Source organism: Periophthalmus magnuspinnatus, chromosome 1, assembly GCF_009829125.3.
Source record: "Periophthalmus magnuspinnatus isolate fPerMag1 chromosome 1, fPerMag1.2.pri, whole genome shotgun sequence".
In the NCBI taxonomy this organism is placed as follows: Eukaryota; Metazoa; Chordata; class Actinopteri; order Gobiiformes; family Gobiidae; genus Periophthalmus; species Periophthalmus magnuspinnatus.
In genome coordinates this window covers 30,553,258-30,580,263 of record NC_047126.1, presented here as the reverse complement: position 1 = coordinate 30,580,263, position 27,006 = coordinate 30,553,258, and the positions used below count along the sequence as shown (strand labels likewise).

Genomic DNA, 27,006 nt, shown 5'->3' with positions numbered 1-27,006 from the left:
CATTGTGAGATTTTCTTTCATTAACCAAAGGGTACCAACAATTTTTATCCACGTGTGTAAAATAACATTTAAACCTACGCAATGTTTTGACTTATGCCAGGTCTAGGCTACTCAGTAGGATACACTAACTGGGAGTAATGTAGCTTACTTTTTTCAGTATTGGAAAAAAAAAAAAACCAACTTCAATCAAACAATATCATTCACTGTTTTATTTAATGGAAATATTAAATATAAAACAAGCATTTGGATAAATAACATGATTGCTCTATAAAACAAAGTCAACATTGTGAACGAACAACACAACTATGAGGTTATGCACATCTGAATGACTAAAAGACACTTCAAATATAATAAATGACAAAAAATAAACAATAATAAAAAATAAAAGAAGATGGAAGAAAAAGATGATGATTGGCTTTTGGTAACTACCATGCTGACAACACACTAAGGCACCTTGTGACATAAGTACATTATCTGGAGGCAACTCTTCTCCGACACTCTACTATGAGAAGTCAAACTGTTTCAGTGGAATCTTTCTAAAATACAGCAGTTTGTCAGGCGCTACAAATATTTATTTAAAAAAAATCAGATGCTCTGTGGTAACAACAGTGATTGTTAAAATACTTCTCCGAACATCTCTATCATATACATTATACAAATGGTGCAATGCTGATGTGCTGATTCTCAGAAGGTGGACCATGGAGGTGTGGTCACTCTTCTCTGATGCTCTGTACCATGGAATACTTCTTACAAGGGCTCTTAAGGCAGGCAGGGGGCCAGGTGATGGGCCAGCTGTAGGAACACGGCACAGCAGTTTGGACATTCCTCTCCATGAAGTTGAAAATCGGGTTCCACCAAGTGTTTTGGAGGTAGTTGTTTGGGAAGCATTTCAAAGTCTGTAAAAACAGTACATGGACTTTTAGTAAAAATATCTTAACATCTTTACAGATTTAAATGTGAGCATACCATAGACTTATGGGGCATACATGTGGAATTGTAACTGCACATGAATTTTGTGTCATTACAAATATCAGGATCAGTTCAACGTGTAATACTGTTATGTGACCAGCAGATGCCGCAATTTCTTATTTTTTTTAAACTTGCTTCAGACAAATCCCATTCAGCTTTGATTCCTCAATTTAATCCTATGACTTGCACAAGTTTCTACAACTGACCTGCTTCTTTACAAAATCAAAAATAATACTTTTACTTTACTTTACTGCATATTGTGTGACAAATTGAAAATCGAAATTAATTACTTAAATACATTATATTATATACATTACATTCAGTTGATCTAATTGTATTCAGTATATGCAAAATACATGTTCAGGAAACACATTTTCAGTATCTTTTTAGTCCTCTTTCACTTGATGTTAAGCAGAATACAGTTACATTCCTAATTTCAAAGGTATATGGCAGTATTTGATCATGCAATTTAGAAAAGAAAAAAAAAAGGAAAATGAACAGCTCATGTGCTATTTTTACTTTTCTAATCAGTGATAAATAAAATATAAGAAACAGTGAGACAAACCTGTAGATTTTTTTTTTTTTTTTACACCAGTATAATGCAACTCAATGTGATAGTACTCCAGGTATTCAGAATACAGTACTCTGACTGCACTATGTAACATTACATTACCAAATACATTTTAATGAACTTGTATGCAACATTTTGAATATTAAATTCCATAAACAGGACCTAAGCATGTCTCCGTGTTCAAATCAAATTTAGCTTTTACTGATAACAGTCTTAATGCTGATATATTCTTAATTACAACAGTAGACATGATGGCTAAGTTGTTTGAGTTATAATTTGGTCTTTTAGTCTCGAAAATGTATCCAATCAAAAAGCAGAATGAGCCCCACATGAGTCTCTCATTTGGGTTGCCAGTAATACCTTTTTTAAACTATAAGAATGCAGGCTACATACAGCTCCTTTAGTGCAAGTATTCAGTATTCTGTAACTAAATACATTTTCAAAGTATTCTTCCTCACACTGATAATATTCCATCTATGTGTGGAGCCCCAGAGTCACGCCCCAGTCAAACCTGTAAGCTCGTCATGGTGTGGTACCACCAGAAGAGGCGCGAGGTGATGAAGTAGGCCACCACCACGTCCACACTGTAGTGCTCATGAGCCACCAGGATACACACCACCCCCACCGCACTGAGGAGCCAGCACATCACGTGGTACCACCAGAACGACCGCGGAGAGTCTGCACAAGGCAAAAAGTTTACAATGTCAACTTCACTTTGAGGTAGGGCTAAAATGATGTGGGAAAAGTATCCAGTGTGATTTTTCTGACAAGCATTGCAAATGAGATTATATTTGCAATTTATGTTTTGAGTTCAAGTGCCTCCAGGAGAACTGTCAAACTAATACAAGAATCACATTAAAAGTACAGGGTTGGCTGTTTTATGCAGTCTGATTTGTTGTGGAGAAAATGATGGTACTTCAAATTTCAACTTTGCTATTTTGATTTGATTGCAATCAGGGGCGTAGTTAGGATTGTTTTACAGGGAGGGCCAGCAAGGGCGAGTGAAGTTTCAAACTCAAACTCAAACGTGAATAAAACTTAAATTGAAGGCACATCGCAATATATGTATCTAAATAAATAAATAAATAGATAAACATTAATGATACCAATTTTCTCATAAGGTTTATGTGTAAGAGAATACCAGAAAAAAGGCAGAAACACTAGTAAATACTCTATTCGCTACATGGATTAAAAATACCCATGTGAAAAAGTGTGAGCTTATTTTGTTCACTGTTCATTAATGTAAATAAATAAAATACATCAATTGTGTGAGCCAAAATGATATCAGAAGTAGGCCTATCAGTTAATGAAGATTTTTGACAACAATTTTGACCCCTACTTAATAAAAAAATACAGCCAGATAAAGTTTGGTTTAATGATGTATTTCTGTTCTGCTGCAATTCGCTGTTAATCTGAAATGGAGTCAGACCGACCCTCCGTGTTCACAGTGCACTTTATTTCTCTGTTAGAGAGTAAACTGACCCAGGATCTGCTGTAAACAGCCCTGTGATTGAACACGTGAGGAGCTGTGCACGTGTGTTCTGACATTTGATTGGTCAACATCGACACGTGCTCTCTGCATTTCCCAAAACAATTCAAAGTACTAAAACTAATTGATAATTGTTCTGCAAATCACCAAATGCACTTAGGGCCAGCGTTATAAACCATCCACAGAGCTCAAAATCCCCCAGACTCACAACTGTACAGTCACAACAACACAGAGCAAACTACTGTCCCCTTTACGCAGCAGACTGAGGCCAAACAGTGCATTTACCAAACGCACAGATATCAGAACAGTACAAACATGTGCACGCCACACACATGATTATACACATGTAAAACCAGAGGTGCGTGTCTCGCTGTAGTCGTCTGTTTGTTCTCCCATCACAGAGAGTCGCCAAATAACAATGTATATCCACACAATCCACAAGAATTATCATACTTGTGCCCCATGTGTGTGGAAAACAGCAAATATTCGACCGCGTGCCAGCACTGAACCAATGAAATGTCGGAAAAGTCTTTATGGATGCCTAGTGCTGCTTCTGATTGGTCTTTACAGTCAGTCTCTTTTTTTAACCAATCACTGTCTCTTATCCCTCGGCTCGGTCTTGTTTACTTCTCAAAACAATGGAAAAACTTTGCAGCTCCTCTAAACAAGATGAGAGAGTGGAGTCTGTCAACACTACAGCAACTCACAGTAAAATAGTGACACTGACAGTAACTATAACCATGTTACAGCAGAGGAAAGAGTCATTAGTTAGATTACTCGTTACTGATAAAAATAACACCATTACTAATGCTATTACACTTAAATGTTGTTATTCTCAACACTGATGCTTACTGTATTTGTGGAAGAAACGCATCAGAGCAATTGTACGACTCCATGACAAGACAGGATCAATAAGACTAACAATAACACAGTAAGTGCTATGATTTAATGTAAGCGGTTAAGCTCTAAAGTCCTCTGTGAGGCATGTGTGTGATGTTTTGTGCTGTTAGACCTGGATATGCTGACAGATGTTGTTCAAATAGCTCTTGTGTGCCCAGTCTGTGGTGGTAGTGGAGCCACCACACACTTTTATAGGAGCTGTGTCGTGACCTGGTGCAGTTTGTTGTATCTGCTGCATCCTGACTCCAAGTGCCTTACACTTTCATGGTTGTAGGTCCATTATTTGAGCCAGTTATGCCCTGTAATAGCCGTTGATTGAAGCAGACTTTAGCGATCTGTGCACTGTAGCGTGATCAGACGGACTGCTTCACTTTTACGACACCCGACAGAAGTTGAATGAGGCTAAACAGACTTAAAAGTAACTGGCAGGGCAAAGGTTTTCAGAGAGAAAGTGTTGTGTGGAATAGAGTGCTGTTATGGCTGTTATGTGTGTTTCATTCAGTCGCACCCAGTCCGGTCGTGCAGGGGGGTATACAGGGTGGCCACAGAGGGGCTCGTGCCAGGCTGAGTTGTGCTAACCCTGGCCACCACATACCTACGTCACTGATTGCAATTATTAATCTTACAGCCCCACTTTGAGGCCTAAAAGTAGACTAAATATGCTACATACACTCTTTGATGAATAGGTAAGTGAGGGTTAGCATCACGGTGTGCCCACTGTACAGGAAGTCTCCACACATGAGATGGGAGCCTGTTATGGACAATCCTCCTCCAGAAATGAGGCGCAGGACTCGCAGAAGTTTGGCATGGGAGTCTCCGTGCAACTGAGAGAGAGCAGAGGATTTACAGTAGTTAGATTAAGAGAGTTACAGCACATGTTCTGTGACGTAAACAATGGAAACGTAGAACATTCAAACTAAAAATGACTCCGGTTCTAAAAATGTGAAGCTGAATTAAAAGTAAAACAATCAGAAACATCTAGTGTGATCTTCCAAATACTAGTGTAATTCTGTCCAGTTGACAGAATTTAATTTTTCTTTTACTATGAATCATTCTTGGATGACTGAGGGATTACACAGACTTCCAAACAAGGATATAAAGTGATTTTCTGCACGTCTGTGGTTAATTGTATGGTCTACTCATGTTTTCTGCAATTCTTGAACCTCAACCATGACATTCTCACACACATTTAGATCAGTTCTGATGCACTGTTTAAATATTATCTGAATATTGTTGTATTGAGATAATACAAAAATGTAAAAAAAAATATTTGAACCACTTCCATTCTGTTTCATAAGTTTCACTGTTTAGAAGAGAGGAGACATGATGTTCGTATCCTGTGGCAGTACTTTGTCATATTGTCTTATTGTCTTGTTTTTATAGCTGTGGTGTGATGATGTAAAATGGCTCCCTAGGCACAAACACAGGGCGGCGCAGCACCAGCTGAGCCCCGCTCTGAAGAGAGGAGAGAGAGCGCTCACCTTAGGAGCACAGGTCATGTGGATCCCTGGCACAGGCAGAGTGGTAATGTACATGGTCACACAGCGGTACAAGTACAGAGTGCCCATCAGGAAGAAGAAGCGCCGTAGAGCTATGGATCTGCAAATGGAAATAGAAGAGTAACAATCAATGCTCAAAACGAAAGTGATAACCGATTGATTTAATAATAAAATATGATTGTGTGATTTTTTTTATTACGTAATGAACGTTATTAGTACAGCTATAAATCTACAGTATATTTGTCAAATGTTTCCTATCCCAACAAACAGGGACACATTGTTGATTGAATGTGGTGGGACATAAAGGGACATCATATGATCTTCAGCTTTATCAATCATAACATGCAGAGAGATTGAAACAGCAATATGTGCCAATATTTTACAAGCCTGAAAGCCAGTATATCTAAATAGTCTTACTTTCTTTGTGAGAAAATGTTATTCTAATATAAATCATGCATCACTGAAAAAGTGGAGCATTATCTTAATAAGTGAGATAAGATCTAAAACCAAAAAAAGAACAGGTTGTCACCCTGTGTCCCCCTTTGGGTCTGCTGTTGAAGTCTACTGAAAAATCCAGATTACAACATCATATTCTCATTATATAATGTGACTGTTTCTGAATAATTCTAAACTTCCCGTTTTCACTCTGCATAAATGCAATATTACTTACAAATAGCTACTGACATTAGCAGGTGAAGTCTTTTCCCTTAGGTTTCATCCTAAAACCTCGTAGATCTGTATTGTGTGGTTATGTTAATTTGGACACCAAAAATCTGATCATTATCTGATTTCTGGAGTTATCAGATAATTGAAATGTCATGTGGGTTTAAGGTTTCGATTAAGTATATATATTTATACAAGAACAAAATGGCTAACTATTGTGACAAAGACAAACATGAAAATGTTAAAGGTTGAAAGAGTTAACTTAGAAGTCATTGTAGCCTACTCCAAATGCAACAGCTACTGTAAAAAGCAGCTGATTAACTGAACACACCACAAATCTGATCTAATACGTAAAAGTACACAGAGCCAGTTTTGCCCCAACAACAAACATCTGCATTACTGTTCTTCAGATTGTTGGGATGAAATGGCAGAAGGCTTGTGCGTGAACATTGTGATACTACATTTTTAATCAGCTGTTAAGTGCCTCATAAAACCTCTCGACAGTTCACAGTGAATAATGGATTCTTGCCTGTATCTGAAGAAGAATAGCTGTATGATCCAAATGGCCAAAAGCACCATGCCATTAATCTCAGTGACAGTGAACGCCCAGTTGACCCGGTCGATGTAATCAAAGAACTTATCCGGAAGAGGTGGGCTGCTTTCTTTGGGCGGAACTCTCTCATGCACAACTGTGATGACAACGGTGGTCAGGACCAGGTTGAATCCGGCGTAAAAGAATGCAATGAATGTCTTCCACCACTCCATGGGCTGACGGTTGACTTTGGTATCAGGCACTGGGATCTTTACATAGTCATTGTGCCGTCCCAAGCCCTTCCGAAATCCCCTCTTTGGATCGTCCGCACCAGGATTGTGGACTGGACAGGTTTTGCCGCTGGCTACGATCGCGGTCTCCATTCCTGGTTGGAGATTGTCGGCAGCAGTGGCTCTTGTGTTCCCATGTCCCTGTGTGGCCATTGCTGCACACACTGCATCCACGGAGACAGGGCTACGGTTTGAACTGTGGTTACTGTGAAAAGAAATAAACAAACAAAATCAAGCAAAAATAATACTGGTCTACTTTAGGGTGTGAATGAGTTAGCTGAAGATTTAGTACGTTTTGGTATTTATAAGTTAAAAGGCAGGTTAAACTCATGATTCACAAGTTAAATCTGTTTTTACATAAATATATTGTTTCCTAGAATTTTCCTTTTTAGTTGTTTTTGCATGAACTCCCCCTGCAGGTGAGGTCTTGTGAGTACAGTTTGGCTCAGATACATGGAGATGGTAATAGTTTTGAGAGCTTTTGACACGCCCCCTTTTTAATCCACTAATTGATCAGCAGGACATGTCTTTAATGAACGGATGAATGAATAATTCCTAGTCTACTTTTGAAGTAGACTGACAAGAACTGTCTTTATAGCACATAAATACTGTGTTTTTTTAACTATATGTCACTCTGGAGTATAAGTCACAACAGCCAAAAAATGCCTAATAATGAAATAAAAAGACAAAGTTTAAATCTGTCAACTGGACAAATTGTTGTAGAAGTTCACAGATTTAAACTTTGTCTTTTGCTATGGATCAGACCTGGACGACTGAGGGATTACACAGACAATGAAATAAAAAACATATATAAAATGGACTATAAGTCACATTTTCTGGGGAAATTTATTTTACAGACTCAGTGAAATACAACTTTCTTTTAGGGGGCATTTTTGTTCAGTCTTTCTCAGATGTCTTTTAAATTACCCTAATGATGAAATTTTAAATCTTCAATGGTACAGGAGTAGATACTGGTCCACAAGCCTAGAGTGACCTCACACAATTATCAATGTGACAATAACGAAGATGTGAAATTATATATTTTAATAATTTCACATATAAGTCACATCTGAGTATAAGTCGCACCTCTGGACAAACTATGAAAAAAAGTGTGACTTATAGTCCGGAAAATACGGTACATGGACTTGTATGAATTATTTTCATTACATTATTATTTTTGGGTTGTAGACAGAAAATAAGTAACATTTTTTGTCCTTAAAGTTTATGGGATAGTAACTGTCAAATGAGCAAGTGTGAGAACTAAGTGTACAACTGATTACAGCAGAAAGACACATTAAAGGGCCCAGATTACACTATTCTCTGATTTATGTTCTAATGTTGTTTCCTCATCACAAACATACCTGCAGTTGTGTTTTGTTTCATTCACACACGTTTAACACACAAACCCTGCATATTTAGGCTGAGTTCTTCTCTCAAATTCCACCTTGTGATGTCATGTGGTAATACAGGAAGTGCTCCACTGTGTTTTTAAACTTCACACACCTTCACTAGAATCATTTGGGTAATTTCAGCCCTGGAATTGCTAATCTCTACTGAACTAAAGATCAAAGGAGCTGTTAACTTGAAAACTACCACTTCATGACATCACAAGGTGGAACAGAGCATTTTGAGCTTTGGAGATGTAGAAAGACACAACAAAACACAAATCCAGATATGTTTTTGAGGAGGTAACAACATTATAACATGGGTTTAAGCTCACAAGAGTCCATTTTGCATAATTTAGGACCTTTAATAGTAGTAACGCAGTGACAGTTGATGTATACAGAGAGTGAAAGGTGCATTCAGTTTGAAACCTATGAAACATTATGCTTTATATTCATTCAATGCAGAAAACGTTTTGTTCGCACACTCTCTTTACAGTATAGTCGGTCAGCAAGTTCTACACTGTTCTACTAATTTGTACTTTATGGCTGGAATGGGCATTTAACAGCATGCATTTGTCTTGTCAGAGAGATTTTTTCCATTCCCTGAGTAGAAAACGATTACTCAGATGTTCACAGACGCACAGTAAGTGTCATTGTACTGAATTCTTTACATTACTGGCGTCGAATAAACGAAAAACAAGAGAAGTATGTTGGATCTTTTTTCAGTTAATGACTTGAAAGAGAATTACAGCCATTTTCTGCCATAAGTCCTTTAAAAGGTTTCTTGTACCTAAAAGCGTTCCATTATTGGATGTGCGTATTTTCCAGTCAGCCCTGAAGGTACCACAATAAATGTCTTCTGGGATACATAGAGAATGGCATGTTTACTTTGGGACTAACCTGGAGCATCAAACAGTGGGCTGGAAATAGAGTGATGATGCAGAACGGATCAGTTGCATCTAAATCAATGTTGGGAAAACATTATTGAGCACAGGAGAAAAGCTTATTACATAATTTAATCAGAGCCATCCACAGCAGAATCAGTCTGTTTTGGAGTTAATGGATCAGCAACAGGCAACAAAGTGCAAGGATTTCTAATGCATCCAAACAGCTTCCAGTTACAGATAATACGACCTAAAGATGTATTATGCAACTTTTCTGGTGGAGGGTCCTTCACCTGTTTGTCTCCATGTCTTTGTAGAGACAGGCCGATATATCATTTGGCCGATATATTGAGCAGACTTTTGGATTTTTTTGTGTATCGGATATTGGCCTTATATCTCCAGAACAGGCTGATATTTTGTTGTTTGGTTGTTTTACTGCTTATCACCCCCCGGCAACATCTCCATAGGAATAAGCAGGTGGCACTTCATGAAAAAGTTACAGTGTACTTTTAAAACATTGAAAGCTGAATATTTAGAAGGCTATACTTGATTTATGTTTTGTGATGATTGAGTAGAGAATTTTATCCAACCATAAATACATTAAGATGCAGTGGACACACAGGTCTACATGAATATATTTACTCTGGAGATTTATTTTTTCAGGTTTGATTTATTTAACTCCTAATGAGTACAACAGTGGTGCTAAAATCACTTCGCCCCAGTTGCCTTCTCCAGGGAGAGTAATGGCTAACTGTGACAGGTTTGCAGGAAATAAAACCGTGTATATATAATGCATTTATAGACACTAAATGAGAACGTGGCATAGAAAAGTTCATCATGGCATTTTCCTATGAGAGAGGGCACTGCCTTGGTCTCCCTGTGCTCCCCTTGTGTACAGTACATGCTGTTTCCCACTCGCCACAGCACATAACCCTGGGAAAAGGGTGGTGATGGAAAATGGCAAGAAAAGCTCGAGTCCGTTTGGTCACAGGCCGTAATGGAGAACTTGGCCGGCTCCACTCCCCTGTGCTATTTCAGGAGAAGCCACCCAGATGTGAGGGCTGTGTTTTACTCCAGAGGCACAGAGCTTTGACTTCAATTTGAGCCCTTCATAATAACATGCTGCTATAAGCCATCCACTCATTTTGCAGAACATATCGTGTGGGGCTGTCTTCATCAAAGAGGGAGACAAAAATAAGTCACATGGTTCAGCCCTGTAAAGCTGGATCTCTAACTAAGCCAATCCCACTGTGTCAACAACATGAAAGATAACAAAAGTGTCAGCAGCATGACAGTTGTCTGTGTTTTTATACTATCTTTTTAAATTAAATAATAAACAGCAATGACATAAAGTGTCACACAACATGAAAATAATGCTGTCAACAATAACTATCATTGCATGATGAGCCTTGGCAGTGAACTGTTCTCAAATGTTACAAATCAGAACCTGGTTTGGTTTTGTAATAGACCTCCATTATATATTGTAATTAAATCAATACCACAGTGTGAGTTGGCGCAGTTATTTAGATAATAAAACAAACAACTAAATGCCATATCCTTTAGACCTTTATAAACATGTCGTAAAACTACTGAGATTCCTATATTAATTATTATTTTTTTTTATACCTTTATTCTTCTACGGGTCACATGCATGTCTGTAATGAATGTTAATGTTCCTTGAGTTGTACATACTCTGCACTTTGAGCAGAATCCTGTTTTTAATGCCTTGAAGACGTTTAATGCAACTTGCAACCTGTTTTACATTGGAACGAGAAACATTACCTCACTGAGGTAAAGTGTCGTCCTCAAGTAGAGATATGCAACCCAGCGGTATCCTACTTTAGAAGCCCTGACCACAGGGTGGATAATGGCAGCTTCATTTGTGCTGTTTATAACAGGAACCATTTGTAAGGTTTTGGGGTGTAGTAGTCCTAAGTGCAGCGCTAAACACCATGTTCCATATTAGACTACTGGGTGGGGCAACAGGTCACTGCTCCCTCTAATTACACTGTTACACTACAGAATGTCGTAGGCTTGTTCCGTTAGTCCAACATGTGTTCACAAGGCCAAGATTTTCTTAAATAAATCTGTATTTTTAATTATACATTAACCTATGGGCTTCAGATCACATTCTGTGGGCTTGTTGAGAAGAGATGACTGGCAAATAAAATTAGGCTAGAGCAGAGGAAGTGGAGAGGTAGTAAGCTCATGGATTTATAAACAAATTTTGGATTTGATGTGTTATTATTATTATTATTATTATTATTATTATTACTACTACTACTACTACTGCCTTCATCTAACAGTGTGACATCATCTCACTGTAGAATCTAAAACAACCAATAAACCCAGACAACTGCAGTTTAGTTTGTTTATGATTGTTGTCCAGCTATTTTTCTTTTCATCACTCTCCCTTTACAACTAAGCATCCAGAATGGGACCAGATATTGAGGATGTTGCCAGTACACACACAGATGAAGAACAGGCACGAGCTGTATCCCCATTTGCACCGTGTCATTCAAGGAACTTTTCACACAGAGCCATGAAACGCTAACACCATGGAGCTGCTTTAGAATAAAATGGCTGAAAAGTTAGCCTAGTGACATAAACACAACCCAGCTGCATTCAGTTTGAAGCTTTTAGGATAGGTCCATGCAACACCCTCCATCACGCAGCTGTCTGTAAAAACCCTAAGCCCCTGCACGAGCTCCTGTGGCGTCTGTGTGGCACGTGTTGCGTCGTTCATCCTCCTACCTGCGCGCGGGCCTCCAGTAGCTGCTCCCCCGGTGCACGCGCTGTTGCCTGGCCGCTCGCTGTTCACGTCGGACGGGTCTGCATCATCACAGCACGGTGCCGCTCGATTTAGAGACGGGCGGTGCTCCTCCTCCCCCGAAAAAGCACATCATCGCCCCATATCCTCGCATCCTCCTCCCAGCAGCATCCCGTTTGGTTTGGCATCCTCTTTAATTCACAGAGCATCGAGCCTTTAATCAGAACAGAGCATCGCCCTCTAGATGATAAACATGTAACTACAAACTTGCCAAGATTTTAATGAGGTTGTGTAAAATGTGTCTATTTAAAGGCAGGCCTGTTCCAGATGCGTTGTATGGCAAATGTGTATTTTTAAACATTTAGAGGATGAATAGAAAAGAAATAAACGAGCCAATCACTGATAAATTGCTAATCATCATCATCCATTCTAGGGCTATTTTAATGTTTTGTTTTTTTCTGTGATTTTAATGTCTTTCTTATTCTGTAAAGCACTTTGCTATGCCAACATATATTTATCATTATATGTGATTATGGGGACAGGTAAACTTAAGTAATATTAATATAGCAAGTTCTAGGGTGAATTTACACTTTGATTTCTTTTGAATACATGATGATACGATTATGGGTAAAACTGGCTCCATCCACACCCCACATAGTCACACTCTAGAAACTGCACAGTGTGGTGTACACAATACAAAGACCGCTGTAGTGTGCAAATAAACCCATTGAAACATTTATATTAAAATAAATAAATATAAAATAGATATATAGCAATAAATACTCTGGGACAGTTTGTATCAGTAACTTTTATATAAAAAAATAAATAAAAGAGAAAATAATTTAATTGAACAAATGTCTGGACCGGAAATACGTCAGCGTCTGGCCGTGACGTGTCGCTGGGAAGCACTTCCTGGTTGCTCGAGTGCCCAGTGCTGCCGCTCCATTCGCTGGACACACCTCTGTCTGAAGCCGAAATACCCTTTTAGTGTTGTAAATACAGATAACGATAGGCTCTTATTCACGTAATCTTGACCTGTTCACTGTACCGCCGCCTGCTGATAGACATGGAGACGTACGGCAACTCGCACAAAAAGCAGAAACTAAGCAACGTCGACAGTGAGTGGGTGAGTGCATTTACAAGTGTGCTTCTGCTTTGCTTTTGGCTGATTCCTTTACTTGTGTAACCGATGATATCTGCAACAATAACGATTTATTATACGATCAACGAATTGAAACTTAGCTCGTTAACTTTGGCTGTCCATTCAAAGGCCGTAGCATCTTCACAGTCCAAATAAACCAGCAGCAAATATGTTAAATGGTAATCCCAATGTTTGTTTAATCAACGCATCCGTGTGGAAACTGGCCCAGGGCTCCTGAGAAGTGCAGCTGCATAAATACACTGTGATGTGGTCATCCTAAAAACATATATATATATATATATATATATATATATATATATATATATATATATATATATATATATATATATATATATATATAAAATGTGCAGATTGTTGTGTTGTATCAAATATAACAACTTTTTATGCATTTTAGTTATATGCAATTAACTGGTGTCTGTGGTTAGGAACTGATACATTTAGCTGCTAGCCACTGTTTGTGTTTGCTGTTGAATGAAATCAATACCACCAGCAGTGTTTATTCTCTCTTTATGTCAGAATCAGAATCCCAGTGTCACTGAAAAAACTAGGAACTTGTTTTATAGTGCAACATGCAAATTATTATTATTATTATTATTATTATTATTATACTATGCAATGATAAAATAAAAAAATAAGGGCATACATTAATAACAAGGTAAATATAAAATGAGATCAACTCACTAGAGTCTCCAAAACAGACCAGTAACTGGCTAATCTTGATGAATCTTCACTTCATTAACTTGTCAGCATGGCAACCAAGTGTCACATACAAAAGCAGTTACATTAACAACAACACATAAACACATAAACTAACGACTAATGAAAATATCAGATCTTTACAATGTGGACAGTATGGGCAGATTCACAGTGCAAACGTTTCAGTGCAAGTAGATTAATTAATTATGATTCAAGTAAGTTTAAAGTGATATGTGTTATAAAGTGTTCATGACTCCTACATGTTAATCATTATTTATTGTTTGTAGGGGACCCAAAGAGCAACAAATGTCACCTACCAAGCCCATCATGTGAGCAGAAATAAGCGTGGACAAGTAGTGGGCACTCGAGGGGGCTTCAGAGGATGCACAGTGTGGCTCACAGGTAGGCTATGGCTGTTTCCCAAAGCCTAGGTGCCTTGCCTTAGAAAAGTCACTCCCTTCCAATCTAAGGCAAGTGACCTTCATTTTGTGGGGAAGGGGACATGCACATCAATTCTAAAGCAATTGTGTGAGATCAAAAGTGGTACTGCAAATAATGTCAAGAATGCACTCCAAAAAGTTTTTACTTTTTAAAATGATTATATACTGCAGCCCTTGGTCTGACATGAAGTGTAGCATGGACAGACACACCTGTCGTATAAGGAGCTTGATTGAATGATCATGTGACATAAATTATGAATTCTATTTAAGGATTGGGAAATCACTAATATCTATAACAGTGGCTGTCCCAGCTGCAATTTAATTTGCAGATCTATGTACCCACAGCAATATAAAAAAGTACAATACACATTATTTACAAATGACATGACATTTACAGAATGCAGAGAGCAATACTGTCTTCCTCATGTGATTAAATATCTTCAAGTAATGTATTATTTGAATATGATGTGCAGCAAAATAAAACTTATGGGGTATGTAGCAATGCCCTCCTTTCAGCTTGTAACCACTGATGTCCATTCCTGTGTTAGGTCTGTCTGGAGCAGGGAAGACCACCGTCAGCATGGCCTTGGAGGAGTACCTGGTGTGCCATGGGATTCCCTGCTACACTCTGGATGGGGACAACATCCGTCAGGGGCTTAATAAAAACCTCGGTTTCAGCCCAGAGGACCGTGAAGAGAACATTAGACGCATTGCTGAGGTGGCTCGACTTTTTGCTGATGCGGGTCTCGTCTGCATCACCAGTTTTATCTCCCCATACAGCAGGGTCAGTAAAGCACAAGGGTATTTCAGCCATTGCACTTCAGTTGTTCTTTCATTGCCTCTTATGTCTTCCTTTGCTGCCTTTCAGGATCGTCTCAACGCTAGAAAGATCCATGAAGCTACAGGGCTGCCGTTCTATGAAGTCTTCATAGATGCTCCTTTAGATGTGTGTGAACAGAGAGATGTCAAAGGCCTGTATAAAAGAGCCAGAGCAGGAGAAATAAGAGGTGAAGATGCAAATGTTTTTATTTGAAGAAATAGTTTATTTATTTTAGTTTGAAAACACTGATTTGATTTTTACTATTTGTAAATGGTAAAAAAAACAAGATGACAATTTTTAAAGGGATATTTTTTCTCTTAATTTGTCAAATTATGTCTGGTCAGTGCTTTAACACGGCATCAAGGATTTAAGCTCTGCCTTTTTATTACTGCGCCCTAGCAACTATATACAAACTGCACACGTGTTGTGGCGTTTAACTGAGGAGTGGAAAATATACTACTGCACTACATACATACATACACACACACATACACACCCCCCACACACACACACACACACACACACACACACACACACACACACACACACACCCCTACATGCAATTGGTCACTGTCAGATCAGCAATGGCCCATCACATTTTGAAACACCTACAGAACATGGCATATTACAATAATTCATGTGCAAATGCATATAACATAGTACATTGCAATACACTTTCAATGTCAAATTGAAGAGAAAATCTGAGAACTGTTCTCTGATATTGTGGTAACAATAATAACGATTGTTGTATTGGTGTTTTCGGTTATCACTTTGTAAAATGCCTTTAATATTGATTTAGCCTCCTTAATTCTTCATAGGCTTTACTGGAATTGACTCAGAGTATGAGAAACCAGAGGCTCCTGAGCTGGTGCTAAAAACAGACTCATGCAGCGTGAACGAGTGCATACAACAACTGGTCGACCTGCTTCAGGAGAGGGTAAGTACTGTGGAGGTTTTTACTTATGGCCAAGTATGGAGATTTACCACTAGAGGGAGCAATTGTATCAGATTTGTTGCTGGTCCACACTGTAGTTTCTTTTTGCACACTGTCAACAGCCAATATTCATGTTAGCATGCATCATTTAATTTAATTTTCTGTTTTTTCCAGGACATTGTGCCTATTGATGCTTTCCATGAAGTGAAGGAGCTGTATGTCCATGAGAATAAACTGGATCTGGCTAAAGCAGATGCAGAGACTCTGCCTGCGGTGCAGATTGGAAAGGTGTGTCCACTATATAAGTAACTGTTGAAAATTCCTTTACAGAAGCTTCATGCTCACCTCTGTTTGTGTCTCAGGTGGACATGCAGTGGGTCCAGGTCCTGGCTGAAGGCTGGGCCACTCCTCTCAATGGGTTTATGCGAGAAAGAGAATACTTGCAGTGTCTTCATTTTGACTGTTTGTTGGATGGTAAAATTCTTTATAATACACAGTGTTTTGTTAGAATAAGAATAATTTCACAATTTTTAGGTCCATTTGCAATTGCAGAGCATGTAAGCATGTAATCCTTAATTGTTGAATAAATAATGATAGACAATGATAATGGGACTGCACAATAAATGGCAATGGAATCAAAATTGCATTTTGAGTTTGCGCAATTATCAAATTGTAAAGGCTGGAGTTATCTCAGTGTTCCTGTTTTTTTTTTTACTTACACAAGAACCCCGTTAGAACAGTTTATATGTTAATATTTCTGTCTTTTCAGTCTCAAATGTTAGTGCTCCTGGAGTTCTTTATGATGTGCACTTAGTTTGAACACAATCCTACTTTTAAAACGTATCACGCAAATCTAATTTCAATTACAGTACTTTGTCAGAATAATCACAATTAGAACGTGTGCAGCCCAAATTGGTGTAAATTACGTTTTGATGTTTCCTATGGATAAACTTTCACAATTTTGGATAATAATCATCTTGTCCCTTATGGTCACTGCCAATCAACTTCAGGCCTTGAACATTAGATTTCATTTTTATTTGAAGGCAAAAGCAAAGGCACAGAGGCTTTGGTCTTTATTAATATTACTCATAAAGCTCCTCCCAGGGATTTAACATTGGAGCGTGATATCAGTAAACAGCCGGTTTCCCTGGGTGATGCTGTAAAACTAGTTGGCAATTTTACTAATCAAACATTTGGCATCAATCAACACAAATCCCTTTTTAGGGTTTGTGTCCCACACGCGGACGTCAGTTATGTGTCAGTGTGGATTGAATACATCTGGAGGCTGTACACTGCTGGAATGGCCTTGACATAGTGTCGGTGTGTCACTAATGAACTGTTTCAGATTTTCAGATTTTTATCCATAATTCAGGTTATTCGTAAATATTCTCTATTTAGAAGCCTTCAGTCGACATATTTCAACTTTTAATTGGATAAAAAAGTATTTTAAAAGTCTTGGTGTACAGTAGAAATAATCGTTTGACTAATTGACAGCTAAAATAATCGTTAGCTGCAGCCTCAGATATTTGACTAAAAAAAGATCACGTTGTAGTTTAGCATTATGGTCTTCTACCCAGCAAATCTAATAAATGCTTAAAGTTCTCAAAGTAATACACTTCCATACTTAAATTTTAGGTGGGATCATCAACCTGTCAGTGCCTGTGGTGCTGCCAGTGTCCAGCGCAGATAAGGAGCGCCTGGATGGAGTGACGGCCATGGCTCTGGTTTACGAGGGCAGACGAGTGGCCATCCTGCGCAACCCCGAGTTCTACGAGCACCGCAAAGAAGAACGCTGCGCTCGCCAGTGGGGCACCACCTGCAAGGACCACCCCTACATCAAGGTGAGTGTCAAATGAGTCTAGTCTCACAAACAAGAAGCATCACATAAAACATGATAGTACAATTGGCCTTAAAAAATAAATTACACATAGTTTTCATAAGTTTGTTGTGTTATATCGTAAATGAGTAGTTTAGATATAGATATTTTACAGCCTTGTTTTAGCTTGTTTTTTTTACTGTAGAATATATATACTGCAAAAATTAATGTCCAGGTAAATGTACAATAGCATATGAATCAATTTAAGAACATTTAACTTGATTTGAGTAGATTTGAAGTAAAATTGTCTCAATAGAATAAGTCTTTCTTTCTTAATTCAAACAACGTAAGATTTTGTTTCTTATTTTAAGTGCAAAGAGTTGTTTTTTTGTCTTTAGTACAACAAGACGCATTTTCCTATTTTAAGCAAGATTCTACTTTCTGCAGATATTCAAATTTTGCATATGTTTAAAACGACCATTGCAATATTATCAATTTTCGATTTCTCTGACTCATAATATATTGAAATGCTGGACATCAGCTCATCCTAATATGGTAAATAGTTCACTGGTTGGATCGTGCACCCACTAACCTCAAGGTAATCAGTTTAGTATCAGTTAAGAGTTATTACATTTTGAAGCTCACTGTATGTTTATGCACTGTACAACTCTTGTGACACGGCTGTAGTCATATTGTGGGAAAGTGTGATAAACATTGTGCATCTGTGTCTCTGGATGTTACACTGACAGAACGCAGAGCCGTCTTTCTCACAGCTGCGGAGGACTGATTTGATGCAGAACACTTGATCTTTGGGGTTCATCCTCATCTTCCAGTTTGCAGAATATTTGAGGCTAAGCAGAAAGGTTAAAGCTGTAAGGAACTCAACAAATTGTTCCCATCTGTCTGCTATTTACTTAATGCTGGTAGTAGGAAGGTAGTGTTGTGTATTATTATTTGTAATAAGATAATGTGCCACGATGATCCTACCACACCCCACACATGCTGCTCTACTAAACTATCCTGTGCCATCTGTGTGAGAGACTGTCAGGTGGCTGCATATATGTAATGGGTTGAATTGGAGTCATCTGTTTTATATTGTGAAATGTATGAATCACACAAATGATTAAAGCACAGCAGGGGCAGGTGAATGACTAAACGCTCTGAATCAGACGAGAGACAAGTGTTAAAATCAGTTGTGAATGAAACTGGGATGCTCAAGATGTTAATGGCCATGATTGGATTGACCGTGAACATGATGGAGCATTGATTTGATTTTATTTGGCCTCCAGAACTCCTGATTTCAAAGAGGAAGCAAGAGGTGCAGGCTGATAATTGGGTAATTTTGGGAAAGAAACTCAAAGAAAACAGAGCAGTGTTGACTCCTCGTCCAACTCAAATAAAATGAATAAATTTGTCTGCCCAAAATATGAATGCAAGTTTACACTTCGCAACATTTTTATACTGTTGTGCCTTTTTTATATATATATATATATATATATATATATATTTTTTTTTTTATACTGTTGTGTTGTTAATTCAATCCCTTTTTAACATATCGATCCGTCCATAATACAACTTGTCTTACCTTTATCCACTTGCTCACAGCTCACTTGTGTGTTCAGCTTGGTGTGATTAAGGTGTCTGTCATTACGAAGCGTGCGTTTGTGTACTTAAGAGTGTGTTTAAATCGCCCTCCCAGAGCCAGTCTGTCACCGCTCTCAGTGAGACATTGCTTCCAACTTTGCCGCGTTCATAAAAAACACCTTAAATGTAGTAAACACACTTTTTCCTGTTTACTCTTCTGTCCAACAGGAGCCCCTCACTACGAGCCCTTAGTGTCTAGAATGGCTGTTTATTTGCTCAAGTTCCTTTTTGGTGGATAACTCGACGCACATGCACATTTTCTTTCACCTATGTCACAAAATCAGTTTGGTTGTAGGCCTGTCATAATAATTACAATATCAACTTAGCGTTAAATATGTTAGATGGAACGGTAACTTTTGGGAGACAATATTTATCACAGGGACTTTTTCGTTTTACTATTCTGGAGCTTTTTTGTTATTTTCCTATTGTGCTCGAGATCTGAGCTGTGGAGGGTTGAATAAATATCTTCTGTGACTCATCATAGTTACAAACTAGCTACTAAAGTGTTTCATTCTGCTTTTTATTTATTGCAGGTTGTGAACATATCCGCAAAAAACTCTTATAAATATAGTCTACTTTAGTGTTGTTGTGTCAGTGGCATACATTAGCTTCAGTATTATTGTTTATATATTTTCTGCAGCAATACATCGTACTTCAAATTGTGTTATCGTGACAGGCCTATTGAGCTGCAAACATTTCATTGATGTCTTTGAAGAATGAGTGTGGTGAGTGTTTTTCCTGACCGGTCTCTGGCCTTCTGCAGACCCCTGTGGATTAATTGGACTATGGAAAATAAATTGCAACACATTCCAAAAATGTTTTCGTTCCACAGACAGGTGGCTGTTAATCATTTCACAACACGCTCAACAACGCCTTGTTGATGGATTATTTTCCATATTGAATTCCAAGAACAAGAATTTAGATTTTTTTTTTAAAGAAATGTGTGTAGTTACTTACTGCTACTAGTTTTTTCTTGTCATTGCATTATCGTTTCTTTTAATTCATTTCAATTCAATTCAGGTTTATTTTTATAGCATATTTAAAATGCAATTTAAACCACCCAAAATGCTTCACATAAATAACAAGAAACAAAAGCAGATATACATTCAATACGACACATAGACAATAAAGCAATAAAACGCCAAGATATCCTGTTTCACTAGAACCAAATGCCAGGGAGAAGAGGTGGATTTCTAGTCTGATCTTAAACTGCTTTACTGTATTTTAACACATTTTGCTGCCCTGAAATGCACCAGATATATATATATTTTTTTCCTTGGCAATATAAGATTTAGGAAAACAAAAAACTAATATTTGCATTTTTATTTCGCATTTGGTTTGAAACGTAATACCTTTAAAGGGCTTCTCTCCAATTTATCTTTTTATTCTACTAAAGTGACTTCTTGAGCCGTATCCCGGTATCTTAATTCTCTTAAAACTCATTGTCCTAGTAGAGAATTGTCACTTATCATCTCTGTAATACGGCCCAGGCCATTGTGTTCAGTAACTCTAGCAGACACCTGAACACCTGCCAAAAAGTGGTGAGTGAAATAAATACACAATTTTAACAGGATTTGGACCTGGCTGTTGTCTTTGTTTGAGCAGATTTTCCTCTTAGTGACCACAAACTCATCACTAGGCTTTATAGTTGAACTTGTTCCTGCATTTTGGAAGGATTTTTGGTGTCGATGACAGGTAGAGGTATTCTGTTTTTAGACCTCAACTCACCACTACTTCCTATATTTTTATACTTTTCTTTCCACATTCAGCCTCTTAACTGATGTGAAGAAATTGGGGCTGCACAGTATTTCGTAAAAGTATCGATATTGCAATATTGACTGACACAATAATTGATATGGCAACATACTCAGTGTTTCACAATAACACCAAGGTTTTTCCATATGAAAAAAAGGCACTGTTGTTTTTTTTTTAAATCTTATGTTAGTCTGATTTAATTAAAGATTTTCCTTATTCCAAATTTAGCCTTGATTTAGTCCTCATTTTAATAGTTTCACAATTACTTTCAGGCATGTATTTTTAGTTTTAATATAACTAAAATTGTTGAGTCAAAAAGTATATTAAAATTTCACAATAATATGGTAATCACAGTTTGGTGAATTTTCCAATATCGTTCAGTTGGACCATCTCTGAGGTCCTGCTGAGGTCCATGAAGGTTTGAGTCCAGCACAGTAACTATCCAGTGACGGGCCCAGATGATGTTACTCTAGTACTGACTGTACTACCTGTGATGGCTCTTTCAGATGGTGATGGAGAGTGGAGACTGGCTGGTGGGCGGAGACCTGCAGGTTCTGGACAGAATCTGCTGGAACGATGGACTGGACCAGTACAGACTGACTCCCAACGAGCTCAAACACAAGTTTAAAGAGATGAACGCAGGTATGGGACAAAATGGAGGAGACTTTGGTAATGTTGGATTATAACTAGTGCTGTCAAATGATTAACAAAGGAATCGGATTAATCATGCTTTTGAAATATGATTTAATTAATTCAATTCATTTTATTTTTGTAATGCCCAAAATCACAACAACAGTTGTCTCGAAGGGCGTTCATATTTTGGTTGATGGGGGAAACCGGAGTACCCGGAGGAAACCCATCCAGACACGGGGAGAAACTTGCAAAACTCCACACAGAAAGGCCTGGGCGACCTGGGGATCGAACCAAAACTTCTTGCTGTGAGGCATGAGTATTGCCACTCAGCCACCGTGCTGCCTACACACAAAAACAAAGAGGAAAATCAAACAACAGACAGGAAAATCAAACACTGCATGCTTTAATTTGTAATTTAAACTTTCTAATTTGAAGCATTTTGATGCTTGTACCTGCACCAGTTGGTTTTGTCCTGGGGTCTTCCAGTGTTTTGTAGCAGTTTGATGAAATGTTTGACCCAAGTCTAATGTAGGACTTAATTAGGAAAACCATGAATACAATTTGCCTTTTTGTCCATTTTACTGTCCAAAAAAGGTAGACTTCTGTAAAATGGAGAACTTTTTCAGCACAGCAACATCCTGCTTTGGAGCAGGAGCTCTTGCTCCTCTAGGGTCCTCAGGCAGAAGGCTACGGAACAGTTTCTTCCCCTCTGCTATTGGACCTGTGAACACACCTGTCATGAAACTACTCACACTGTTTTTACACTGTTGTTTTACTCTGTAGTTTAGTTTTCCATTATTTTAATGCATGCCCTTATTTTTATTTTATCATAGTTTATATAATTATTCTTTGTTTAATGTTGCACTGAACCATGTTCCTAGTTTGTGTATCTTGTTCACTGACAATGGCAATAAAACTGATTCTATTTAGTGATCTGTTTAGTGATTTGACTCATTTTACCCGCTCTTACTCTTTCCATGCAGATGCTGTATTTGCCTTCCAGCTGCGTAACCCGGTCCACAACGGCCACGCCCTCCTGATGCAGGACACCCACAAGCGTCTGATCGAGCGCGGGTACAGGCGGCCAGTGCTGCTGCTCCACCCTCTGGGGGGCTGGACCAAAGACGACGACGTGCCCCTGCCCTGGCGCATGAAGCAGCACGCCGCAGTGCTGGACGAAGGGGTTCTTAATCCTGAGACCACTATTGTCGCCATCTTCCCCTCACCCATGATGTATGCCGGACCAACTGAGGTACACATTTACTTTAATGAGTGTTGTGCAGTTGGTCACAAAATGTCTGCAGTCTGACGAAAGAGGCAAAATTAAGATATTAGATTGTAATCTATGAGTACGAATTTTTAACATCAGTGAAGAGATTACACTCAGTATATGCAACATCAGACACATTAAGAAGTTTTTTTTGTACTGGTATGTTTTTTATATCAGGATAAATGAAATTGCTAAACCACCAAATGTTGTAAATTGACCTTCTTGAAAGTAACTCTTTCATTGAATGTGTTAGTTCATAAAAATTTGACCAGAATGGGCGAACGGACATAACGTCCTCATGGTGTTTCCTCCAGGTTCAGTGGCATTGCAGGTCTCGAATGGTTGCTGGCGCCAACTTCTACATTGTGGGCCGTGACCCTGCTGGTATGCCCCACCCAGACACCGGAAAGGATCTGTACGAGCCCACCCACGGGGCCAAAGTGCTGACAATGGCCCCGGGCCTCATCACCCTCGAGATTGTACCCTTCAAAGTCGCAGCATACAACAAGATCAAAAGAGCCATGGACTTCTATGATCCAAAAAAGTAAGATATTCTGTACTAGTAGACCCTATGAAATGACAGTTGCTACTTCTAGTTCATTCCAAGTTGTTCAAGCAGCTCTGATCAGTAATCTCATTCACCTGTGAAGACAGGTGCAAGTTATCTGCAGTTGTTTGGACCGATGAAAGCAGGACATGATGCTCTTGTTTACAATGTATTATGAAACAAATAAAATGGATAGAAAAAGGGCAACATCTTCTTTCCACATGAACAAGATTATCATTACGGAGGGGGCAGCACGATCTCCAGACCTTAATCTCATAGAGAAGTTCTGGGGTGACATCAAAAATGTATTGTCTTTTTGTGTTCCAAGCTGTAATTGAGCCAGACCCCAGTGAACTCCATGCATCACAGATGTGGAGTCTGTCTCAAAAACCTTTTATGTAAGAAAAATGTGTTCATTGATACACAAAAGGGATCTAAATGTACGTAATTTTCAGTTCACATGAATGAAGCTGGCTGGTTAGGAAAGTAGACTGGAATATTATGCAGATAAAAAGAATAAATGCATTAAATTGTCTTTGGACACCTAACATTTCTGAGCATGTTATAATTAAATTATCCAATGGGGGGCTTTCTTTACTGAATTAGGTTTGGGTGGTTACTTTTGCAATGTGCATTTTCTTCCAAACTTGAGAAAGGTTCATTGGAAAACGTGCAATGAAAACATTAGTTTAAATTCTGACAGCTTTATATGTTGGAGTGATGAGGCATTATCAGTCTCTTCAAAGTGAGGTCAATTTGTCCCAGGCGCCAGGACAAAAGCACCACTCCAAACTCTCATTAAGCTCATCCCATTTCCTTTCATCTCTTTTCAGTGCTCCTTCTCTCTGTCTGCACAATTGTCCAGGCCAAAGATAACAGCGATCGTTGCTTAATCCTCAACAGTTAAATTCTCTAAAGGCTTTGAAGTCAGTCAGAAATGAGAGAGAGCTGTCATTAATTAGAGTGTGTATAGGAGAACAGCACATAATGACGACTAACTCAAATCAGACTATCTCACTGGCTCACTGGATTTTACAAAACCCCTTCATTCGTATTATTACGCAACTTCAACCAAGGTTTTGTTTGGATAGGGTTGCCCACACTAGATTTGCTTATTTTCCATAATGACAATTTCCGGATACAGTAATTGAATACAGTACTGCTAAAACGCTCGCAATTTTGGGCTCAAATTGATTGGTGCTTGTGAAAGGCATTCGAGATCTACTCAACACAAAGCACAATCCTATCAAAAACAAATGTCAGGGTATTGTGCAAAGTGAGCCACTAAAGTAGTTTTAAATTGTTGGTTTATGGACTCTTGGTGTTTGCAATGAGATACATTTTTAGCTCTGTCATGTCTGTAAGAAACACCTTTTTACAATGTCAGTTTTTGTTTTACTAGCTTTTACCCTAGAGTAAAGCAGATTTTACTATACTATATTTTACTAAAATATCTTTTTAGGGTGTCACAATGTTTTCAGAATTGTAACGTCTCTTGTGATGAATAATACTTACAAGCTCAGCCAAAACTGGAACTATATTCTTTCTCTCCAATTTCTGATGGGCGTGATTGACAGGGAGATTAACCAATCAGAGAAAGACATGGTTTATTGAGTAAATGAGGAAAAAAAAATGTTGAGTAAAAAAATATGGGTTCAAAATAAGAGGACTGAGAAACACCACAGATATCTACAGGATCAATCTGCAAAGCCCCCTGTGTATCTGAGTTTAAAGAAGTTATACATGTCTTCTGCCTTTATGAAACTATTGCTACAAATTATCAGCTGTGATTGGCATGTCCCGAGTCAGGGTGGTTGTCTGTCATGCTCTGTGGTCTGATTCTGGACCCTTCTGCTTTTGAACAGAAAGTAGGGAGGAGTGGCTGGTCAGGCAATGGAAATACATCCTTTTAAATAGTTGATTGTAATTATGTAATCATGTTTTATTGCAGCCCTCAAGACTATGACTTCATCTCTGGCACCCGCATGCGTCGCATGGCCCGTTCAGGGGAGAACCCTCCAGACGGCTTCATGGCACCGAAGGCCTGGGCTGTCCTCAAGGAGTACTATCAGTCCCTGGAGAAGAAAGCCTAAGTCTAACACGTGTGGATTCTGCTCAAACCCTAAATGTGGGACCACTCCTCCATAATGTGTCACTCTCTTGAACAGCATTGAGCCATTTCATAGTTACACTGCTGAACTGTACAGTAAGTTCTTTTTACTGTACAAGACTGTAGGGCACTAATAAGCTTCATCACAAGTACATGTTTTTATTTTCAGACTAACTTTATCATGAATGGCGTGCATACACAGTGAACAGTTGCTAATTTGTATGTGAAGTACTGTTGAGCAGTACAAAACAGAAAATGGATATTTGTATTAGTGATGTTATTAGTCAAAACTTACTGCACCCATTTGAGCCATTGTCCAGACAGTTGCTTTAAATTGTAGATTTGCAGTTGACGTATTTGATGCTTTTGATGTAAATGGTGAGTGCCTTGGTCCTGTGCACAAAGTAATATCTTGCTTAAATTTGGGACGAGCACATGATTCGTGTCCTATCACACTAAACTGTGAAGAAGCTGCCTACACGAGAGCACCAATGAAACGGAAGAAGACCTATTCAAAATATGAAGCTTTTAGTGTTGTGTGATATTTATTGAGTCCTTTTTAACGGCCTTGTGCATGTAGTTTTAGTGTTGACCTCATATTTTGTTACAGTTTTGTTTTTTGTCGCAAATGTTTTCCATATTGTAATTAATTTTTAAGACTTGGCCTGTCTATTGAGATGATTACAACAAGGGATCAGATTTATAATATTACTTGTCCAATAAACTGTTTTTAGCTAAATATATTTGCTTACTCATGACCGCTAATCTAACCAGCTTCATTACATCACTTGTTTAGCTCATTAGTCTAAAATGCACAGCCCTTAAAGTATTTGACAATTTCAGAAAACGCTTGCACTTACAATTCAACAAAAACAACTGTAATTGATTGAATACATGTGTAATGCCATACTGTGCAACATTCCAGGCAAATGAGTACCATTTCCAAGGAGAAAAGTAGAGGCGGTGGACCCTCCAGCAGAAAAGTTACATGGTCTACCTTTATCTACAGAATGAAATCACATTTACAGTGTATTATCTTGAGTTCACTACATCTCTTTGATATCGTCTGTCGTCTTTTGGGACTCCACAGTCGGTGAAGATGTTGAGCACAGAATGAGACAAACTCATAGTGACCCCAATCAGGCAGAGACACTTACAGCTGTGCTCCAGATGCCCCGCCACAGACACAAGAACGCATGGGGTTGAACAGCTCACCACTCATCACTG

General features: G+C 38.5%; 2 protein-coding genes across 2 annotated transcripts; one reads left to right on the top strand and one right to left on the bottom strand.

Annotated features, from left to right (window-relative positions):
- Window positions 1–196: 196 nt before the first annotated feature.
- Window positions 197–12,138, bottom strand: sgms2a (sphingomyelin synthase 2a). Its single transcript, XM_033967171.2, has 6 exons — window positions 11,937–12,138; window positions 6,621–7,118; window positions 5,411–5,528; window positions 4,600–4,753; window positions 2,052–2,218; window positions 197–896 (listed from the first exon to the last, which is right to left on the bottom strand). Exons 2-6 carry the CDS (start codon window positions 7,064–7,066, stop codon window positions 711–713), a joined length of 1,071 nt encoding a protein of 356 aa, XP_033823062.1. The 5' UTR covers window positions 7,067–7,118; window positions 11,937–12,138; the 3' UTR covers window positions 197–710.
- A 697-nt stretch (window positions 12,139–12,835) lies between these two features.
- papss1 (3'-phosphoadenosine 5'-phosphosulfate synthase 1) lies at window positions 12,836–26,518 on the top strand. Its single transcript, XM_033967160.2, has 12 exons — window positions 12,836–13,078; window positions 14,098–14,212; window positions 14,799–15,034; window positions 15,119–15,257; window positions 15,889–16,007; window positions 16,179–16,292; window positions 16,367–16,478; window positions 17,640–17,845; window positions 21,726–21,861; window positions 22,836–23,104; window positions 23,437–23,666; window positions 25,621–26,518. The coding sequence occupies exons 1-12, from the start codon at window positions 13,019–13,021 to the stop codon at window positions 25,760–25,762; spliced, it is 1,878 nt and encodes a 625-aa protein (XP_033823051.1). The 5' UTR covers window positions 12,836–13,018; the 3' UTR covers window positions 25,763–26,518.
- Window positions 26,519–27,006: the final 488 nt, after the last annotated feature.

Excerpts from the sequence above, each read along its gene's own strand:
- sgms2a (XM_033967171.2), bottom strand. The coding sequence starts at position 7,066 with ATGGCCACACAGGGACATGGGAACACAAGAGCCACTGCTGCCGACAAT. Across the intron at positions 2,219-4,599 it reads TTACCTATTCATCAAAGAGT|ACTCTCCGCGGTCGTTCTGG; the intron begins GTATGTAGCATA and ends TGCCTTGTGCAG. Across the intron at positions 897-2,051 it reads ACACCATGACGAGCTTACAG|ACTTTGAAATGCTTCCCAAA; the intron begins GTTTGACTGGGG and ends CTGTTTTTACAG.
- papss1 (XM_033967160.2), top strand. The coding sequence starts at position 13,019 with ATGGAGACGTACGGCAACTCGCACAAAAAGCAGAAACTAAGCAACGTC. Across the intron at positions 16,293-16,366 it reads CTGCGGTGCAGATTGGAAAG|GTGGACATGCAGTGGGTCCA; the intron begins GTGTGTCCACTA and ends TTTGTGTCTCAG. Across the intron at positions 16,479-17,639 it reads TTTTGACTGTTTGTTGGATG|GTGGGATCATCAACCTGTCA; the intron begins GTAAAATTCTTT and ends CTTAAATTTTAG.